Genomic DNA, 22,303 nt, shown 5'->3' with positions numbered 1-22,303 from the left:
TGTAATTACCAGCCCATAATAAGCCCGTTCGTCTCCAGAGGATGCGTTTTTAAAAAAAGCACGAGGCGAGTGCCGGTCGGTCGCCCCGGTTCACGGAGTTCTGCACGTAGCGTCCCCCACCCTTGCCCCCGCCTTCAACGGAGGTATTTGGGATCGTAAATCGCTGGCTTTGTGACGTGGCCCTCCCAAGCTGAGCCCCGGGGGTGGAGGTAGGCGTGCGTTTGGGGGTGGGGGAGCGTTTATGGTAACCAGCTGTTTGTTTGTTTTTTATCTGGAAAGATGCCGTTATGAGGTCAGGCGTGCTTCGGGTGTCGCGGGTCAGGAAATGTGCTCCTTTTGGTCTCGAGGCTAGAGCATCGACCACAGAGTTTTGTTAACTGGCATTTTTCTGGATCCATTTAATGCCCCTTTTATAGGTCGAGCTTAGCAGAGTAACCACATAGAACACTGCCCCATAATAACTTTAATACATGCTCATTTTTTTTTTAAGGTCTGGGCATCCAATTGGGGGCCCCGGAGTCTCTGTCGAGCAGGTGTGTGCTAACCCCTCCTCTTCTGCCGGCATGCAGATGCGGAGCGGGGTGACAGACCGCGGGGCCAGGTGGAGACAGCCAGCCTCGTCAAGGAACACAGCGACCAGGAGAACGGGAACAATAACAGCCTGTCGCGACCGGATCCTTCCTCGACCAGCAAGAACGTGACATGTAAGTCTTTCGAAAAGCAGAAAGGGGGCTCTCTCTGTGGCTACTGTGGCTGTGGCCAGGAGGGACCCAAATGCTCTCTGTTCTGTCCGGAAAGGAGAGTCGTGTCATGGTGAATCACAGGCCAGGTATGACGGAGAGTTCTGGAAGTGTCGCTTCTTTTCCAGACTTTGACATCTGACTCACACGCTGGTGTGTCCGGGATGGGGGACCACACCCACCCCCAGAACTCGGTGAAGGTTCCTCAAATCAAGAGAAATCCCCTGTTACTTAGACACACTGGGTGGTTCCACAGCTGACGCATGGTGCAGAATGGCATGCTAAAGATTAGCAGCCGAAAAGCTAGTGCATGTAGAGCAGACCTCCGCTTTCAACTGGTATGTTTATACCGTGGAAACCATGATTGTTAGAACATCACTATAGAGATGGCGATCCCTCTGGTGGGAAAGGACTGAAAGCTGTGCTGAAAGCTGTGCTGAAAGCTGTGCTGAAAGCTGGGCCTTAGGAGTTAAGTCTTAGACAGGACTATAAGTCAAAGATGGTGTGATATGGGCAGCTTTGCGTTAGTGACTGATGGGTGATTCACTCTGTTGGCTTCACCTGTAACCTTTGACCTATGACCTCAGAGCGTCAGGCCTGCCTTGATTTGTTTTAATTGACTCTCAGAACCATGCAGTGGATACGCTGGCTTGGCAAGGAAGTCATTCGCCTCCCTCCTTCCCTGTCTGCTCTTCCTGCTTGGGGAAGTGGGGGGGGGGGTCTTTTGAATGGCGGGTTTAGAGGGCTCCATTGCTTCTCCCCACTCGGGACAGTGGTCCATCTGACGGGGGTCATCCCGCATTTGCCGACACATGGCAGAGCCGCCTGGGTCCTGGCTGTAGCTCTCCTACCACAGGCTATTTGCTGGAACTGCTCACTGCCTCCCGGGGCCGGCAAAAGTGGGCCAGCAGAGATTACCAGCTCCGCCGTTCGCCGGTGGGTCGTCGGCAGCCGTACCCGTGAGGGCCAAAGAAATACAGGAACACTAAGCCCAGATCTCCAGGCAAGGGACCATTAGGCAAGGAAGCATTACCAAGAGCATCTCATCTAGCTGTACTTTGAGGCACTGCAGCAGTTTGCACATTTCGGTTATCCTCATAGAATAGCTGTCTTCCATTGCTGCTCGTGTGTCATGGATCTCCATGTTAATTCTAGAGTAAAATCCTCGCCTGTCACAGCCATCGCACGACGTGCCAGATCAGGCATAGGCCTCTCGAATCCGGCCAGGAGTCGGTCTCCATCACACCTGGATGCGCATCCTACAGCTTGATACAAATCCATCCTGCGTTTTCTGGCTTTAGCAGCCCAGTGACTTACGCAATACGCAGACAGTGTGCCGACGGCTGGCATGGCATGACCCCCCCCCCCCACCACCATCTTATGTCCAGCTGTTTGCCAGCTGCTTTGGCGCGTTGAATCAAGCACAGACTTGCGTTATTGCCTTTATTGGGCCTGTTTCTCTAATGGGTGGTTTGAGTCCATGGGGCAGGCCTGGATAAGAGGTTACATTATCTGTCTCAGCTTTATCTCCTTATTTTTGAGAGGCGAATTCAGAGAGATGGAGAGCCGTCCTTTACCACGACGCAGACAGTTTGACCTCCGTTTCATTACCAGATAAATAAGTAAATATAGAAACCCAGAAGCGCAGCTGGGCTCTGAGCCCATGCAGTGGTGATGTCAGCAGATTCTGGATGTGTGACAGAACGTCTGAGAATGGGCACAGTGATGTCGCGCTGCTCCCAGGACTCGTATGTGTGCATGAGGAAATTGTTGGGAAGTTGACAGAAGACTAGATGACAGCATTTTCTGATTTCTCATGCTCAGTGTCACAGGACAGTGGGTCTGATAGGACAGGATTCTCTGTTCTCTGATGCTCAATGTCACAGGGCAGTGTTCTCTGACTTTTGATGTATTGCATCACAGGACAGCTTTCTTTGTTCTCTGTTGCTCAGTATTGCAGGACAATGTTCTCTAATTTCTGATTCTCAGTGTCACAGGACAGCTTTCTCTCATTTCTAATGCTCAGTGTCACAGGACAGCTTTCTCTGATTTCTGATGCTCAGTGTCGCAGGACAGCTTTCTCTGATTTCTGATCCTCAGTGTCAGAGGACAGCTTTCTCTGATTTCTGATGCTCAGTGTCGCAGAACAGCTTTCTCTGATTTCTGATGCTCAGTGTCGCAGGACAGCTTTCTCTGATCCTCAGTGTCACAGGACAGCTTTCTCTGATTTCTGATGTTCAGTGTCACAGGACAGCTTTCTCTGATCTCTGATGCTCAGTGTCGCAGGACAGCTTTCTCTGATTTCTGATCCTCAGTGTCAGAGGACAGCTTTCTCTGATTTCTGATGTTCAGTGTCACAGGACAGCTTTCTCTGATTTCTGATGTTCAGTGTCACAGGACAGCTTTCTCTGATTTCTGATGTTCAGTGTCACAGGACAGCTTTCTCTGATTTCTGATGTTTAGTGTCACAGGACAGCTTTTTATGATTTCTGATGCTCAGTGTCACAGGACAGCTTTCTCTGATTTCTGATCCTCAGTGTCAGAGGACAGCTTTCTCTGATCCTCAGTGTCACAGGACAGCTTTCTCTGATTTCTAATCCTCAGTGTCAGAGGACAGCTTTCTCTGATTTCTGATGTTCAGTGTCACAGGACAGCTTTCTCTGATTTCTGATGTTCAGTGTCACAGGACAGCTTTCTCTGATTTCTGATGTTTAGTGTCACAGGACAGCTTTCTCTGATCCTCAGTGTCACAGGACAGCTTTCTCTGATTTCTGATGTTCAGTGTCACAGGACAGCTTTCTCTGATTTCTGATGCTCAGTGTCGCAGGACAGCTTTCTCTGATTTCTGATCCTCAGTGTCAGAGGACAGCTTTCTCTGATTTCTGATGTTCAGTGTCACAGGACAGCTTTCTCTGATTTCTGATGCTCAGTGTCGCAGGACAGCTTTCTCTGATTTCTGATGTTCAGTGTCACAGGACAGCTTTCTCTGATTTCTGATGCTCAGTGTCGCAGGACAGCTTTCTCTGATTTCTGATCCTCAGTGTCAGAGGACAGCTTTCTCTGATTTCTGATGTTCAGTGTCACAGGACAGCTTTCTCTGATTTCTGATGTTCAGTGTCACAGGACAGCTTTCTCTGATTTCTGATGTTCAGTGTCACAGGACAGCTTTCTCTGATTTCTGATGTTTAGTGTCACAGGACAGCTTTTTATGATTTCTGATGCTCAGTGTCACAGGACAGCTTTCTCTGATTTCTGATGCTCAGTGTCACAGGACAGCTTTCTCTGATTTCTGATCCTCAGTGTCAGAGGACAGCTTTCTCTGATCCTCAGTGTCACAGGACAGCTTTCTCTGATTTCTAATCCTCAGTGTCAGAGGACAGCTTTCTCTGATTTCTGATGTTCAGTGTCGCAGGACAGCTTTCTCTGATTTCTGATGTTCAGTGTCACAGGACAGCTTTCTCTGATTTCTGATGTTTAGTGTCACAGGACAGCTTTCTCTGATCCTCAGTGTCACAGGACAGCTTTCTCTGATTTCTGATGTTCAGTGTCACAGGACAGCTTTCTCTGATTTCTGATGCTCAGTGTCGCAGGACAGCTTTCTCTGATTTCTGATCCTCAGTGTCAGAGGACAGCTTTCTCTGATTTCTGATGTTCAGTGTCACAGGACAGCTTTCTCTGATTTCTGATGCTCAGTGTCGCAGGACAGCTTTCTCTGATTTCTGATCCTCAGTGTCAGAGGACAGCTTTCTCTGATTTCTGATGTTCAGTGTCACAGGACAGCTTTCTCTGATTTCTGATCCTCGGTGTCACAGGACAGCTTTCTCTGATTTCTGATGTTTAGTGTCACAGGACAGCTTTTTATGATTTCTAATGCTCAGTGTCACAGGACAGCTTTCTCTGATTTCTGATCCTCAGTGTCAGAGGACAGCTTTCTCTGATCCTCAGTGTCACAGGACAGCTTTCTCTGATTTCTGATGTTTAGTGTCACAGGACAGCTTTTTATGATTTCTGATGCTCAGTGTCACAGGACAGCTTTCTCTGATTTCTGATGTTTAGTGTCACAGGACAGCTTTCTCTGATTTCTGATGTTTAGTGTCACAGGACAGCTTTCTCTGATTTCTGATCCTCAGTGTCAGAGGACAGCTTTCTCTGATCCTCAGTGTCACAGGACAGCTTTCTCTGATTTCTGATGCTCAGTGTCGCAGAACAGCTTTCTCTGATTTCTGATGCTCAGTGTCGCAGGACAGCTTTCTCTGATCCTCAGTGTCACAGGACAGCTTTCTCTGATTTCTGATGTTCAGTGTCACAGGACAGCTTTCTCTGATTTCTGATCCTCAGTGTCAGAGGACAGCTTTCTCTGATTTCTGATGTTCAGTGTCACAGGACAGCTTTCTCTGATTTCTGATGTTCAGTGTCACAGGACAGCTTTCTCTGATTTCTGATGTTCAGTGTCACAGGACAGCTTTCTCTGATTTCTGATGTTTAGTGTCACAGGACAGCTTTTTATGATTTCTGATGCTCAGTGTCACAGGACAGCTTTCTCTGATTTCTGATCCTCAGTGTCAGAGGACAGCTTTCTCTGATCCTCAGTGTCACAGGACAGCTTTCTCTGATTTCTAATCCTCAGTGTCAGAGGACAGCTTTCTCTGATTTCTGATGTTCAGTGTCACAGGACAGCTTTCTCTGATTTCTGATCCTCAGTGTCACAGGACAGCTTTCTCTGATTTCTGATGTTCAGTGTCACAGGACAGCTTTCTCTGATTTCTGATGCTCAGTGTCGCAGGACAGCTTTCTCTGATTTCTGATCCTCAGTGTCAGAGGACAGCTTTCTCTGATTTCTGATGTTCAGTGTCACAGGACAGCTTTCTCTGATTTCTGATGCTCAGTGTCGCAGGACAGCTTTCTCTGATTTCTGATCCTCAGTGTCAGAGGACAGCTTTCTCTGATTTCTGATGTTCAGTGTCACAGGACAGCTTTCTCTGATTTCTGATGCTCAGTGTCGCAGGACAGCTTTCTCAGATTTCTGATCCTCAGTGTCAGAGGACAGCTTTCTCTGATTTCTGATGTTCAGTGTCACAGGACAGCTTTCTCTGATTTCTGATCCTCAGTGTCACAGGACAGCTTTCTCTGATTTCTGATGTTTAGTGTCACAGGACAGCTTTTTATGATTTCTAATGCTCAGTGTCACAGGACAGCTTTCTCTGATTTCTGATCCTCAGTGTCAGAGGACAGCTTTCTCTGATCCTCAGTGTCACAGGACAGCTTTCTCTGATTTCTGATGCTCAGTGTCACAGGACAGCTTTCTCTGATTTCTGATGTTTAGTGTCACAGGACAGCTTTTTATGATTTCTGATGCTCAGTGTCACAGGACAGCTTTCTCTGATTTCTGATGTTTAGTGTCACAGGACAGCTTTCTCTGATTTCTGATGTTTAGTGTCGCAGGACAGCTTTCTCTGATTTCTGATGTTCAGTGTCGCAGGACAGCTTTCTCTGATTTCTGATGTTTAGTGTCGCAGGACAGCTTTCTCTGATTTCTGATGTTCAGTGTCGCAGGACAGCTTTCTCTGATGCTCAGCTCTTATGCAACTACAGGGCTAGTAGCAGGAAGCCCACAGGACAAAGCGTGAGCAGGCATGCACAGTCTAGGGCCCTCCATAGGAGGATGTTGTCATTACAGAGACAGGAGAGGCTCTGGTGATCAGCTGCTGCCTAACACAGCATGTCTATGCGAAATTCAACAAGATCCCGGCATGTCAGCCATAATTAGTCCTCCATTTACGACCCCCCCACCCAAAAACAAATAACAGCACAGTCATTCCCGAAAGCCAGCCCAGAACTTATCGCCAAATGTCAGACTGATGCGGGTCTACCTCCCATCCCACCCCCGTTTTGGGGCCTCAGTGGTACCCTGCCACCCACCGCCTCCTGCATCTCTTATCATTTTCCTAGTAATTTTTAATTCTCACCCCGTCACTGTTGCCTCCTCACAGATTTACATGTGTACCCTGCCCCCCATTCCTGCCGCATCATCTTGTAGACCCCATAAGCCGGGACACAGGAAACGCAGAACCGCCCCCCTGAAAATTGCCGTCTAGAGATTGATAAATGTCCCAGCGTTCCGGTGACCCAGCTGACCGCTTCTAAGGAATTCTCCAGCGCTTTTTTTCTCTCTCTTGAATTCTGACTTATTCCGTGAGGTATTTAAGGCAGCGTTTATTCATTCTCAGCAGGACTTTGTCCCCCTCATTTATTATCGCACTTCTGAAGGGACCCGTCAAGGGAAATAAACTTCTTAAAAACCTGTGCTTTGATTTACTGGCCTGAAATTCTCTGATTAGGCTCTTCATCACTCCAGATTGTCATTGAAATGAGGCAAGACGGGAGGGATTAAGGGTGATTTGATCGTCCCCCGTCCCCCCCTCCATCCTCCATTCCTTTCGGGATGCCTATCCCCTCATTTTTTTTGGGGGGGGGGGGGGGTTGGGGACGTGGTGGAAAGCTGCCTTCTGGGTTTAGGAACCGTGCCTTCAAATTATCTCTTATCCCCTGGTAAATTTGCACGGTGATTTCCCCCTAAACACATTTCACACGTGCCTACGATGTGTGCGGACGGCCATCGTGATTCTTATGCCTCATCTGCCTCTTGTTCCTGAGCTCGGGATTGTCATGCGTGTCCGAATGAGGGACAGAGCTAAAATCTACCTGGCCCCTCTGCTCAGGCCCATATTTCCATTTAGTCACTATATGCCATTTTTGCATAGCGTATGTAGCATATAACATTTACCTGTTAGTTAAGAAACAGCACACTCACTCAGAGCAGTGTGTGGTTCAGTGGACTAGGATGCTGCAACCAGAAGGTTGCTAGTTCAAATCCCAGAGTGATGTCACTGTTAGGTCCCTGAGCAAGGCCCCAGTTGATCTAGGCACTGTTTGACCCTGCTTTCTCAAAATCACTTTGAATAAAAGAGTCAACTAAATAAATACAAATGTCCATGTTTCTGGGTCCCTTGTATCTCTGGTTATTGATGTTATGTCACAAGCATGCATAGACAGGGTCAGTTCCTCAATGGTGGGTGTTGGCTGTCTGGTTTAACAGAGCCGTCGGTCAGAGGTGAACAGTCAGCAGTCTGTGACTCAGCCCCCCCCCCTTCCCCCTCCTCGTCTCCAGGGTAACCCCCGGCGCGGCGCCTTGGCCACTCCCTCCCGGTCTGCCTGTGGCCAGACCGCTTCACGCAAATGGCTCGTTTTGCTCTTTATTTGTTTATTTTTAACTACCTGGGGGCGATTCATTGTGCCTGTATATATGCATACCCACAGAGAAGCCTGCCCGTAAACGAGGCCCAGGCTAAGCATGCTATGCCCCCCGCCCCCCCACCACTGCCCTCCCAGCCCTGCCCCCTTAAAGCACCCATTGCCTTGAGCACATCACAAAACTGAAGCTGCTCACTTCTGCACTCGTGTAAATTAGGAGTAAATCCTGAGTATCGTGGGAGATGACCAGCAGGTGGCGTGGCGGTTAGGGAAGCAGATTAAAACCCTGCAGCATGGGCAGGCAGGAGTCACACGGCTCTCGGCACATCCCACGCCCAGGAGAGTACATCCTGCAGAGCAGCTCGGTGCTCACATGTGGGGGCAATAGCGGCAACTGCTCTCCAGATGCCCCAGAAACCCCACACAGCCGCCTTCCCGCCCCGCCCGATGTTTACTACCCTGACACAAATACCCTCCGAAGAATATCTTTCTCTTAGCTGGAAGAGGAATAAAGGAGGAAAGAATGAAGAAGAGCTGACACCATCGCAGGCCAGCAGCATTTAGAGTGCCAGAGCTGTGCTGTAAGTAGCAGTGTTTGCTTGCAGTTGATTTGCTGTGCCTTCTAATGTGGCTTTGCATAATAGGCTAATTTTATAGTTTGACATTTACCCGTCTCACAAGTTCAGGGAGCCCAGGAGACAGTCTCCGTGCTATGCTGAGACGTCGGCAAAGTTCCTTCACTGTCATGTCGGGAGGCGTTGCTGAGGCCCCTTCCGATGGCTTTTCAGCAGTTGTCAGGAACCCCGGTAATGGACCGTATGTGACAAATATGACACAGAGAAAACGGGTGGGGGGTTATCTTGGAGTTGGTCTGCGTGGTATTTGTCAAACTGTTTCTTATTAGGGAATACAGGCATAACTGTGGCATTCTAATTGGGAGTTTTTTCTTCCGAAAACGAAAAAAGTCAGGGCTGTATTTTCTGGGCCGTTTCACATGGGGGGGGGGGGGGTTTCTGCTTTGACTGGTGTGAGCTCGTATCTCGATGTGGGAGAGGCTCAACACTCACAGATTGGCTCTGTGTCCCCCCCCTCCCCCTGATGGGATAACACGAGTGCAGGTGTGCGACAGGCAATGGGACGTTTTACTAAATATACACGCTGGTCGGAACCTCGTGGTTGCGCCGTTACTGTAAATATTCCCATTGCGCACCACAGGGGAGACATTGCGCTATCCTCCCTCCCTAAATACCGCACGGTTACCATGGTATTGCTCTCAGCTGGCTGTGTGTGTCCTCGCTGTTACGGTTCACATAAAGGTTTCAGGGTTAAGGCTTACGTGGCAACTGTAACCCGTCAATGTTTATTGACAAGCGAATGAAGGATGATGATGGAGTCGTAATGAGATACCAATACGCAGAGATGAGCCACGGTGCACGGGATCGACGCTGGCATTTTCCTGCGGAGCGGGGGAAGAGCATGTGGGATAATTTGCAGGTGACGTGACTTATTCTCAGTTGGTTACTGCAGGCTTCAGTAAAGGTTCTTCGGAGGAAGGGAAGGGATTCAGGGGGCTTCCATTGTTGCTGTCCTTTCCGAGCTGATGGGAATCAGGAGGATGTATGACGTCATCACTGCCACAGTTTTCTCTCCGGGGTGAGAACAAAACACCTCTTTTTTTCTCTCTCTGTCGCTCACCTCTTGGCTGAAGATGACAAAGGAGCCATAAATGTGATATATAATGCTTTTTGTGGAAAAAGAATCGGCAGACTAAATCAGGCAAACCTTCCGGGATACATACGCGCACCCTGCAGTGAAGAATTATGGGTAGGAGCCAGAGGTGGTGGCCATTTTTCAGCTCGTTTTAGCTCTCGCTCGTCATTCCTCTAACAATCTTCATTCTTCTTTTGACCCGCTGCAGAGTGCTGTTCTCGCTTTTAAAAAACGCAGGAGGAGCGAGCAAAAGAGCGGCCTGAGAGACAGGCACTGTTGACGGGCGATGCGACCGTAAAGAGGCGATACATCGTAAGAAACCTCCAGAAACTCCGCAGATAATTCGAAACATCTGGGGCGCCGTTTGAAATTACCGCACAAAAAATATTTATAAGCAGCTGGCTGTTTTGTGATTCCAGGCACGGTCCAAAAATAATAATCCCTAAATGCTATCTGTTTTATGGCCAGTCATACTTCAGGTGTATTTAGTCTGCGTATGAAGAAGGCTTTTGCTTTCTCTCTCCCCGGACACAGAGGCCAGTGAACCTTCGGTGGAATTAAGCAATATTTTTCTGGAAATGATTTTTGCTATTAGGCCCAAAAGCACACATGAAAATATTTGCGATGGCGCAGAGGCGATGTCGCAAAGACGCCACGTCCTGCTCAGGTTTCTGCATTGGGGTCTGTTTCACTTGGCACGAGGGGTGCCCCCCCCCCCCCCCCCAGTGTGGGGCTGGGGGGGGGGGGGGTGGTTTGGGCGTCTTCCCTGCGAAAGCAGCGGTCAAGTAACATGGGCCTGTCTGCAGGCTGAGAAGGTCACGAACAGGTGTTGCTTTAACTTCAGGGCGTAGGAGATGTGAGGAGATGCTTCCCACTAAGCTAACAGAGTAATAAGAGAAATCTTTGCTTTACTTAATGGCAGGAAGCAGGAGTTTCTGCATCAGGCCCCTTTTGAAATAGACCCTCTCTTCTTTCATATTTACACATCGCTGGCAGTGTTGTCAGCTAAGAAAGTGCTTCTTTACACCTCCATACTGCAATATCCAGTCAAAATTACCCTGTATTTGCAAACCTGCTGGTCCAGCTAATCATGTGAAATCCTACAGGAGCTGGAGCAGGATGAGCACTCAGAGGACAGGTGATGCAAGAGATAAAGGGACCTGCTCATTGGCTGGGTTCTGCAGAGAGGATTTGTCTCTAATAGACCAATGACAATTCGGTTTGGAACCGTGCCGGCCAATAGGCACTGAGCTCCCCAATATATCTAAATCATTTTTATACACTCACATAGAGCTCACAGTCAGATGCATAGAAAAAATTTGCTTAAAGCTAAGTTTCCTTTTTTAAGGATGATGGCGATTAATTTTAATTTATAACTTCAAGACTTGCTGTTATGCATAGACTGTTATACAAGGCTAGTCTGAAAGTAGACTTCAAGTGTAAGGCTGATTATTAGATTATAAAATCAGAGATTAGCTTCATGAAAAAAATTAAGTTGCTGGTTTTCAAATGTGCACCTAAAAGTTGGTTAATTATGACTATTTGGCAGTTTTAGTCATTAAAATAACTCTGTTCTTCCGTTTCCATATCTATGTTCATATTCTTTCCAATTTTTCATTTTATATAGTAAAATAAAAGCAAAGTGTTTTGCCATGCCATGGCACAGCATGGCACAGGCAGGAAAATAAGGTGACGATCCTCTTACGGCTCACAGGACAACAAGGGAGTTAATTGAAGAAAATAACATGCTAACAAAAACCAAAAGGACCAAGTATAGGCAAGAGGACAGAACGTCCAACACGCAATAGCATGAACAAAACAGGCACAGACACTTAAATAAACACAGTGAAGCAGGGCAAACAAGGGCCAGGTGTGACTCAATCAATTAACCAATCAAAGCAGAAAATAGGTAGAACAACTAAGTACTGGGACAGGAAAACTGGCAACAGGTGGAACTAATAACAAAGACAATCACTGAAATAAGAATCTTAAGACATTGTAGGACATAATCTGACACTAGGAAACTAAAGCAAAAGTAGAATACAGACGCTCCTCTACTTACGAACTTTCAACTTACAAACTTTCAGACATATCAACGAAGAGGACTGTAAGTCCAAATTGTGTTCATTGGGCTCCCGTTTCCTGTTCGCAGCATCAGTTTGTTTTTTTGCGCGACAATTCTGCCTAGCATGACTTCTGCCCGCTACTCCCACCGTGCAGCGTGCGTACTCCCAGCATCCTAGTTCTTGGTACTTGCGTATACCCTTGAAATGATGTTGAATAACGACTTACGAACATTTCAAGTTACGAACAACCGTTTGGAACGAATCTCATTCGTAAGTAGAGGAGTGTCTGTAATTACAAAATCACAAAGGCACTAAACACAAAGGAGAACTGAGAAGGAACTGAGAACAAAAGACTCATACTATAAACAAAAAAAAACACAACTAAGCAAAACAAAACAGGAGAGGGTGCTTTCAAGCCAGTCTCAAACCTGCAACCCGCAGGTTCAGTCTATGAGTCACACACTGAGCGAAACAGTGGTTCAGGGAGCAGGGAAGACACGCGACCGTGTAGAGACAAAAATGACAAGCTGTTGTGTAAATAAGATAAATAATCCATCCAACCATCCATTATCTCCCGCTTATCTGAGGTCAGGTCACGGGGGCAGCAGTCTCAGCAGGGAAACCCAGACTTCCCTCTCCCTGGCCACTTCATCCAGCTCCTCTGGGGGAATCCTGAGGCGTTCCCAGGCCAGCCGAGAGACATAGTCCCTCCAGTGTGTCCTGGGTCTTCCCCGGGGCCTCCTCCCAGTGGGACATGCCCGGAACACCTCACTAGGGAGGCGTCCAGGAGGCATCCTAATCAGATGTCCGAGCCACCTCATTTGGCTCCTCTCAATGCGGAGGAGCAGCGGCTCTACTCTGAGTCCCTCCCAAATGACCGAGCTCCTTACCCTATCCCTAAGGGCGAGCCAGGCCACCCTGCGGAGGAAACTCATTTCGGCCGCTTGCACTCGCGATTTCGTTCTTTCGGTCACTACCCACAGCTCGTGACCATAGGTGAGGGTAGGAACGTAGATCGACTGGTAAATCGAGAGCTTCGCCTTTTGGCTCAGCTCCTTCTTTACCATGACAGACCGATGCAGCGCCCGCATCACTGTGGACGTCGCACCAATCCGCCTGTCAATTTCCCGCTCCATCGTCCCCCCACTCGTGAACAAGACCCCGAGATACTTAAACTCCTCCACTTGGGGAAGGACCCCATCCCTGACCCGGAGAGAGCATTCTACCCTTTTCCGGCTGAGGACCATGGTCTCGGATTTGGAGGTGCTGATTCTCATCCCAGCCGCTTCACACTCGGCTGCGAACTGTCCCAGCGAGAGCTGAAGGTCACGGTCCGATGAAGCCAACAGGACCACATCATCTGCAAAAAGCAGAGACCTAATCCTGAGGTCACCAAACCGGACACCCTCAACGCCCTGGCTGCGCCTAGAAATTCTGTCCATAAAAACTATGAACAGAATCGGTGACAAAGGGCAGCCCTGACGGAGTCCAACCCTGGAAACAAGTCCGACTTATTGCCGCCCATGCGGACCAGACTCTGGCACCGGTCATACAGGGACCGAACAGCCCTTAAAAGGAAGCCCGGCACCCCATACTCCCGGAGCACCCCCCACAGGAATCCCCGAGGGACACGGTCGAATGCCTTCTCCAAGTCCACAAAACACATGTAGACTGGTTGGGCAAACTCCCATGAACCCTCCAGAACCCTGCGGAGAGTATAGAGCTGGTCCACTGTTCCACGGCCAGGGCGAAAACAACACTGCTCCTCCTGAATCCGAGATTCGGTGGACCCTCCTTTCCAGAACCCCCGAATAGACCTTACCAGGGAGGCTGAGGAGTGTGATCCCCCTATAGTTGGAGCTATACCACCCCGGTCTGCTAGTCCAGAGGCACTGCCCCCGACGTCCACACGATGCTGCAGATGCGTGTCAACCAGGACAGCCCCACAGCATCCAGAGCCTTAAGGAACTCCAGGCGGATCTCATCCACCCCTGGGGCTCGGCCGCTGAGGAGCTTTTTAACCACCTCAGTGACCTCCGCCCCCAAGATAGGGGAGTCCACACCCAAGTCCCCATACTCTGCTTCCACATTGGAAGGCGTGTTGGTGGGATTGAGGAGGTCTTCGAAGTATTCCTTCCACCAACCCAAGACGTCCCGGGTTGAGGTCAGCAGTACCCCAGCCGCCGGATGGTGGACCAGAATCACCTCGAAGCCGTCCGGAAGTCGTTTTCCATGGCCTCACCAAACTCCTTCGAAAACCCGAGTTTTTGCCTCAGCGACCGCCGAAGCTGCATCCCGCTTGGCCTGCCGGTACCTGTCAGCTGTCTCTGGAGTCCCACAGGCTAAAAAGGCCCAATAGGACTCCTTCAGCTTGACGGCATCCCTCACCACTGGTGTCCACCAGCGGGTTCGCGGATTGCCGCCACGATAGGCACCGACCACCTTACGGCCAGAGCTCCGGTCAGCCGTCTCCACAATGGAGGCGCGGAACATGGCCCATTCGGACTCAATGTCCCCCGCCTCCCCCGGGACATGGGAGAAGTTCTGTCGGAGGTAGGAGTTGAAACTCCTCCTGACAGGGGATTCCGCCAGACGTTCCCAGCAGACCCTCACTATATGCTTGGGCCTGCCAGGCCTGGCCGGCTTCCTCCCTCATCAGCGGAGCCAACCCACCACCAGGTAGTGATCAGTTGACAGCTCCGCCCCTCTCTACAAAGTCGATCATTGAACTGCAGCCTAGGGTGTCCTGGTGCCAAGTGCACATATGAACACCCTTATGCCTGAACATGGTGTTCATTATGGACAATCCGTGACGAGCACAGAAGTCCAACAACAGAACACCACTCGGGTTCAGATCGGGGGGGCCGTTCCTCCCAATTACGCCACTCCAGGTCTCACTGTCATTGCCCACGTGAGCATTGAAGTCCCCCAGCAGAACAAGAGAGTCCCCAGAATGAGTACTCTCCAACACCCCTTCCAGGGACTCCAAAAAGGGTGGGTATTCTGAACTGCCACTTGGCGCATAAGCGCAAACAGCAGTCAGGACCCGTCCCCCCACCCGAAGGTGAAGGGAGGCTACCCTCTCGTCCACTGCGGTTAACCCCAATGTACAGGCGCCCAGCCAGGGGGCAATAAGTACGCCCACCCCCGCTCGGTGCCTCTCCCCGTGAGCAACTCCAGAGTGGAAGAGACTGGTTCCAGAGCCCAAGCTGTGCGTCGAGGTGAGCCCGACTATGTCTAGCCGGAACTTCACAACCTCGCGCACCAGCTCAGGCTCCTTCCCCATCAGAGAGGTGACATTCCATGTCCCAAAAGCTAGTTTCTGCAGGCAAGGATCGGACCGCCAAGGTCCCCGCCTTTGGTCACTGCCCAGCTCACAAAGCACCCTATGGCCCCTCCTATGGGTGGTGTGCCCATTGGAGGGGGGACCCACGTGCCTTGTTCGGGCTGTGCCCGACCAGGCCATATGGGTGTAGGCCTGGCCACCAGGCGCTCGCCATCGAGCCCCACCCCCAGGCCTGGCTCCAGGGGGCGGCCCCGGTGACCCGCGTCCGGGCAAGGGAAAACGTGTTTCCATATTGTTTTTCTTCATAAGGGGTCTTTTGAGCCGCACTTCGTCTGGCTCCTCACCCAGGACCTGTTTGCCTTGGGTGACCCTACCAGGGGCATGAAGCCCCGGGCAACTTAGCTCCTGGGATCACTGGAACACGCAAACCCCTCCTCCACGATATGGTGTCGGCTCCAGGAGGGGTAAGATAAATAACATAAGGCTATTTAGTTTGTTAAATAAAAGGACAATGTATAGACCTGTTCTATAGGAAAGGTAACCTTAAATTACTTCTGCTGTGATCTGGTGCTATATAGAGAATAAAATTTAATAAAATTAACTTGACCTTCAAGGGGGGGCAGGAGGTCCTGTTGGGGGGGGGGGGGCACCTCCTAATATAATGGTAGGGGAAACACTGATGTATATCTTTAAGCAATCTGTGAAATTCAGTGCCATTGCTAAGTAGTCAATAAAATCCACGTTAGCAAAGTAGCGCATTACAAAAGGACGCGTAGCATAATTTTAGGCCCCCTTTCCATTTTGTGTTTTTTGTGCTTGTTTTTTTTTTATCAATGAAAGAGACACTTGTGAAAATATGGATTGTCACACTCCAACAGGGTAGGAGACCAACAACGTGTAGCTGGAAAGGACAGGTTGAGCAGAACCACGGGTTTAACCTTTCCCGTCCTGTCAAAATGAAAGGATGATGAAATTATCCATCAATAGCTGGCTTCAATTTGTTTAAAGTGGCTCACACACGCGAGTCAGAATCCAGGCGGTTTTACATCACGATTGACTCAGTGCGTCAACATGTTCCAACCAGCTGAAGTAATTAATCGCATGTGTTTGGGCACGCTGATGTTTAATCGTTTCATAGCTGGCACGCGAGCTCGAGGAAGAGGCTGCTGAATAGATGCAGGTTGAGGGGAGCTGAAACAGTGTAGGAAAGATTTCCCACATTTGTTTGATGGAAACCTAACCAACAATTTCTCTTAGCAGCTAAATGGTCCATTTTCTGACAGCTGTGTCTGGCAGCAATAGCTTAGACACCCAACTTTTTGGGATTACATTTATTTAGTAGCTGCTTTTATCCAGGGCAAGGTACATTTGAGAAAACAGGGTCAGAGAGTCCCTGGGGGGGGGGGTGTTGATGTTTAACAATGGAACTACTCTGCTGCCCCTGGGATTTGAACCAGCAACCTTCTGATCACAGATATGGGGTTGTAACCCATTGAGCCAAACAGCACTACTGTATAGTTTGGGTGATATTTTGAGTTTTACCGTGTCGAGCATATTCATCGAGTCCGCAGCATCAGTGGGACCTCAGACGAGCACCCGAAGGGGCAGCTTTAATCACACGCTGCCGCCATCCTTCCATAATTATAGACTTCACTTCAGCTGGGCTGTCAGTGTAAACAAACCAAAGCACGTATTTAATGAAAGTCCCCCTAAACGCCACTGCTGTTTTTGTTTGTTGTGTTTTTCAGGGACTTTACATCCTGAATTCCCTTCTTACATGCATGCTTATGTGCCTGTTTCCTGGGACCTAACATCCTGAAGTTTACGTGCTTGTTTATTTGTTTTTTTGCCTCTACGTACCTCTATTTCTCACTAACAATCACGCGAGGTGGCATTTGTCTGCTTTTGTATGAGTTTTGTGCAGCTGTTGGCCTGCTGCTGGCCTCCACATAATGGGTTTGGGTGGAGATGGGGAAGAAGAGGAGACCTGCTGGATCACGACCCTAATTACACCTGTAGGAGCAGCACCCTGTTGTTCTGTCACAGCCCAGTTGCACACTAAACACCCGGCCCGTCCTGTACGACTCGTAAACGGTCTCCCCCCGAAATGTGGGTTAACAGCTGCTCTCTTTGTTCCTGTGTCAGCGTGAACCCAGAAACTGCAGTCGTTAGTCTGGGAGGAATATAGCCGCCCCCACGATTTCCTGACCAGACTGGGAAGAACCTCAGACTCCTCAGTCGGACTGTTTGTCCTGATCAGAAGTTTCTTTGGGATGTGACCTGACCTTGTTAGACAGGACAGTCAGCTGGAGAGCAGATCTACCCTCTGTGTGTCTGTCTTTAGCTGTGAATTAGTAGGGGCAACCCAACTAAATACATTGCTGGAAAACGCTGGATTGGACACTGGATTTTATTACAAGAAGACAATCTGAATCTGCAAAGGATGAGCCTTCATATGTGTGCATGCGAATCTGAATCAGCTAAATAAACCAGTTCTTTTTCACTCATAATATTTCATACGTGTGCGTGTGAATATGAATCTGCTGGATACACTGGCCCTTTTTCACTTGTCGTGTTACATATGTGTGCGTGTGAATCAAATCCACAGGTCAGCCGAAGGCCAGATCGGTGCCCTGCCACTCCACAGAAAGGTGCTCTCTGGACTCTGACAGTACCAGGCAGAACGGGACGAGGCCTACCCGAGACCGCCCAGCGCTGGGGTCCTCCCCGGGCAGCGCCTCCCATAAGGCCCCCCCCAGGAAGCTGCAGTCCAACCCCTCTCTCACCAGCCAGGGCAGCAAGCGAAGCCGGGGCAGCTCTAAGTCGACCAGCTCGCAGATCCCGACCAAGGCACAGGACGGTGGGCATATGGCCTCTCAGCTTGCGCCTGTGTCTGCGTGTGCGTGTGTTTGCGTGTCCGTGCGTATGTGTGCTCATGTATATATTATATTGTGGGGACCAAATAAAAACCTGTTATTTTTGATGTCGTGGGGACATTTCTTTGGGGTGCCAGTGGTGAAGCCTGGCCTTTGACCAGCACCGATCCAAGCAGAGTGTCCATCTCTACGCATTGAGCTGCAGATATATGAGAGTAATTGGGGCTGAGAAGGGGGGGGGGGGGGTTGAAGTTCTGCAGTGATGTTGCCTTTCATGCATGTTTTTGAGGGTCTCTGTGTGCACTGACACAGGTGTGGTCCCCCTGCCCTGTCCCCTCCTGACCCCACCCCTTCCCGGTCCTCCCCCCCAGACTGCTGCGTCCACTGCATCCTCGCCTGCCTCTTCTGTGAGTTCCTGACACTCTGCAACATCATGCTGGACTGTGCCACCTGCGGCTCATGCTCCTCGGAGGAGTCCTGCTTCTGCTGCTGCTGCGGCTCTGACGAGTGCGGCGACTGCGACCTGCCCTGCGACATGGACTGCGGCATCATCGACGCCTGCTGCGAGTCGGCCGACTGCCTCGAGATATGCATGGAGTGCTGTGGCCTCTGCTTCTCTTCTTGATGCTCCTGGGTCGGCCAATCAGAGGGACAGCTGGAGCCACGCTTCCTTTTTGGGATTGGTCCACCTTATTAGGGAGGGGTAACCACCAGACACATCAGTCTCGGTGCCTGACCTTTCACTATGCAGTAGGTGGCCTGTTTGCTGCACTGTGCATCTCTTGGGTGTGTTTGTGCATCCCAAAGCAAGATTGTACTCGTAGTACAATACAGGTTAGTCTTCTGCTCCTTAAATGAAGTGTAATTCTAGGTATAACAGGGTTTCACTATTTTTGTGGATTTAAGGTCCAGATCTGGGGTGGGTGGAGACAAACTATAGAATGCTCATCAATTTAACTAGTCCTGAAGTGTAGGAAACGAGTCCTCTCTCTAAACCAGCTTAATATCACATACACACGCTCTGTCTGCTTTAGGCGCTGTTCAGCAGAGGAAGTCGGAAATGCCAAATTCAGTGTAAAAAATAAGTGCATATTTAATATAAATAATAATGTAATATAAAGTTTTGTGGTGCATCAGACTTACATCAACATGTGAAGAGAGATTTCCTATTCCAAAGGCTCTCCATACAATATGACATTTTCCTGATTTGTTTTGTTTTGTATATAATTTTTTTCGCAATTACTGTTATGCTGGAAAGGTCTGTGGAGTCAGACAAACGTGAGTGGGACAGTTTGGTTTAACTCCAGGCCACGTCTGGGTTTCCGGAGCCCAGTTAGAGGCCATGGACGCACATCTGCCGCTAGAAGCAGACTAACTAGGGAATGGCTGTAAAGTGGAGCGACTCGGCCACTCGGCTGAAGTGGTTTTTTCGGGAGGGTGGGGATCGGGGGGGTTCAGAGGGTGATGTGAAAAAGCACCCTCACAAGGAGGGCCAAAATGTTATCATTTCTCTGTCCTAAAAACCAAAAATTGAGTTTTCACACCAAAGAGCAAAAACATCAGTAACCACGAAATTGAGCCATATTTTCGGCTCTTTCTGCGAACGCGACAGTGTCGCAAGTGAACATCTACCAGGAACATTCACGCACGGATTTGCAATTTGATCTGCTGTACTCATTGATCAATGTACTGTAATGATGTTACCAAAGTGGAGAAGACGAGGCCTCTGCCTTGCTCTATAAATTCCATTTTTCTTCATGTCAAGTCAACGTGACCAAATTCTGACTTCTGTGCGATTCTGCTAGCTTCCCTTTCCTTGTCATTTCATTCTGTTTAAACGGGCGTCCGGGCCTCGAAACTGAAATGCGTTCTATTGCCATCCCTTGTTAACATTTATGGTCACCTGTAAGCATACTACATCTTGAATACTATGAAGCAATTTTGTGTTTTCTGAAATAAAACTGCAATTTAAAAACCACTCAAGCTGAGATCGTCGTACGTGACTTTCAGAGTATTATTGTATCTTGTCTTTACACATCAGGTCATAAAGTCGACCTTTGAATTCCATCAAGGCCGTTTTTCTGAGTCTTTCCCCTCACTGTCTGGCCAGCATAAGCCCTGACGATAACACCCCTTACACTAAACAAGGCCCTGTTTTGCGTTAGTCTTTCACCATTTTGCACTTTGTGCTGGAATTCAGAGATTTTTAGCGCAGTCTCTCTAAACACAGCATTTAAACTTTTACCATCTAACATCTAATCTTCCTCTCTCTGGTCATGGCCCGTCCCACTTGGTCCTCATCCTCTACTCCGCCCCCGTCCACCTTTCTCATCTCTGCATATTTCTCCCTCATCTACCAACTGATTTAGCACATGTAACATCGAGAAGAGACTGTGTCTGCGATCGGAAGGTCGCCTGTTCAGATCACGTGATTGATAGATCAGTCATATCACGGTTTGATTCTTGAGGATGGCCCTTAACCACCAAAATCTGCTCCGGGCTGCCAGATAAATGCTCACCCTATGCTCAGACGCCAAGCTACATCCTCACCTCTCTATGTGTGTGTGTGTGTGTGTGTGTGTGTGTCTTAATAAATGAGAGCATGATGGGATATGCAAAAAACTCAGACATATTCCAATGTACCTGTATTTGTGCAAATGGCAAATAAAGCATCTGTTCATTACGATCTGCCCAAGTTTCTACCACAAGTTCTACTTGCAAGAATTAGAGGGATACAAGACAAACTTAGAGCGTGTCACACGATGCGCCGACAGGCACCTCTCCAGCAAATCACTCAAATCATCACACGGCCGCGATCAACTTGGAAACGACAAGCGGCATTGAACATTCTGGAAGAAAAAGCAACACAGAACATGTGCGGCTTATTTTCACCCCCCACGGCAGCGCTGTGCCGGTTTTATATGCACCCCCACGGATGCGTTTGCGCCCAATGTCTTTTCAAATGGCTGACAACCAAAAATTTATGCAGTTATGTTTTCGCCTGCTTTTCAGGGAGCACACTCTCACGGCCGCCGAACAAGATGTCCTCGGTGGCTGATCTCATATGTAAAGTGCTCCAATCAGAATAATACTTATCTGTCATTAATGTTTATGTTACCACACTTAAGATCTAGCGATTAGCTGGTTCTTTTAATAACTGGTGCCTTATGCTACTGGTAACATTCTTAACAACCAACCATGGCTGTCAGTGCTTAGGAAGTTCCTGCGTCTCACAGATTTTGTCCAGAGGATTGTTTTTACATCATGTCAAGTAACCTTATTACTATTATTTTAATCTTTACTGGTGCACACAGCTAAATTTAGGGTTTAACAATGTCATACCAGAAGGCAGCTTAAACTCCAGCGAAAGAATGACAGTATCGTCTTAAAATCATTTATATTTATATTTATAACAAAGCAAAAGACACATTCCTAGTTTTTGCTTGAAGTTTAATTTCATCACCCAGTGAGTAACTTACTGTAAGTCTCTTCTGGGCTGTTGACATTGCTTGGTCTCAGCTACACAGCTCAGAGTGAAATGGCATCGACCCACTTTGGCAATGGTACCGAATCTGAAGGGGGGAAAAGGTTCAAAACAATGCACTTTGAAACAATGGGCTTTTTATGTTATCTGGCTCCCCACGCACCGCGCCCGGGCTCCGCTCTTAAAGGGCCGGCAGCGGCGCGGCGCGAATCCCAGGTGCTGCAGGCGAGACGAACAAAGCCCGATCGTCTACACCCGGCGTTAAAACATGCATCTCGTTAATGACCGTACAATTACAGTGAATCACACACCCCCGCACACCACCCCCCCTCCCCAACCCATCTGCACGCAGCATGGAAAACAACCACTAGCTGATTCCGTGCCCGGATGGTGCAATTTTATCGCTCTTTAAAGGTCTGCCAAAGTTGTTGAGATGGAATGCTAGCCGGGGCCAATGGTGCGGCTACAGCCACGGAGCATGTGCACTCACGAGAGGCCAGTGGGGGGCGCCGCTTGGTGAGCCTTCGTCACAATCACTCCCCCAGTGACCAACCTGCGGTGTGGATCCTGATTCCTGACAAGCAGAACTAGGCATGAACCCCTGCCCCACGTGGGGCCCACGACTAGATTGCATTTCATGCATCTCCTTTCTGCGCATCCCCCCCCAGTGAAAACATGTGCCGACCCCCTCTGTTGATGCGGATCGATGTTAACGATTGGGAATAAAGGAACACGGGCATCGCAGCAGATGCGGCCTGCCACTATTTTTGAAGAGCCCTCATGGTCCCTCTCACCCTCCACCAACGCATCATCTCCAGCCCCCTTCTCAAACCCCCGCATACGCTTCTATCCTGGAGCCAGCGACTAGTGGCTACTGAATATTAACTATG

General features: G+C 49.2%; 1 protein-coding gene across 1 annotated transcript in view; it reads left to right on the top strand.

Annotated features, from left to right (window-relative positions):
• The window catches only part of mdfi (MyoD family inhibitor), a 30,668-nt gene extending 10,761 nt beyond the window's left edge, over nucleotides 1-19,907 (top strand). Inside the window, exons 3-5 of the mRNA XM_023832357.2 lie at nucleotides 570-704; nucleotides 17,662-17,913; nucleotides 18,301-19,907. Of these exons, the coding sequence (XP_023688125.1) occupies nucleotides 570-704; nucleotides 17,662-17,913; nucleotides 18,301-18,554 (641 nt within the window). The 3' untranslated portion in view covers nucleotides 18,555-19,907. The remainder of the gene's footprint in view (nucleotides 1-569; nucleotides 705-17,661; nucleotides 17,914-18,300) is intronic.
• Nucleotides 19,908-22,303: the final 2,396 nt, after the last annotated feature.

Source organism: Paramormyrops kingsleyae, chromosome 8, assembly GCF_048594095.1.
Source record: "Paramormyrops kingsleyae isolate MSU_618 chromosome 8, PKINGS_0.4, whole genome shotgun sequence".
NCBI lineage: Eukaryota > Metazoa > Chordata > Actinopteri > Osteoglossiformes > Mormyridae > Paramormyrops > Paramormyrops kingsleyae.
The sequence above is the reverse complement of the archived record's forward strand: the minus strand, read 5'-3'. Positions and strand labels throughout refer to the sequence as shown.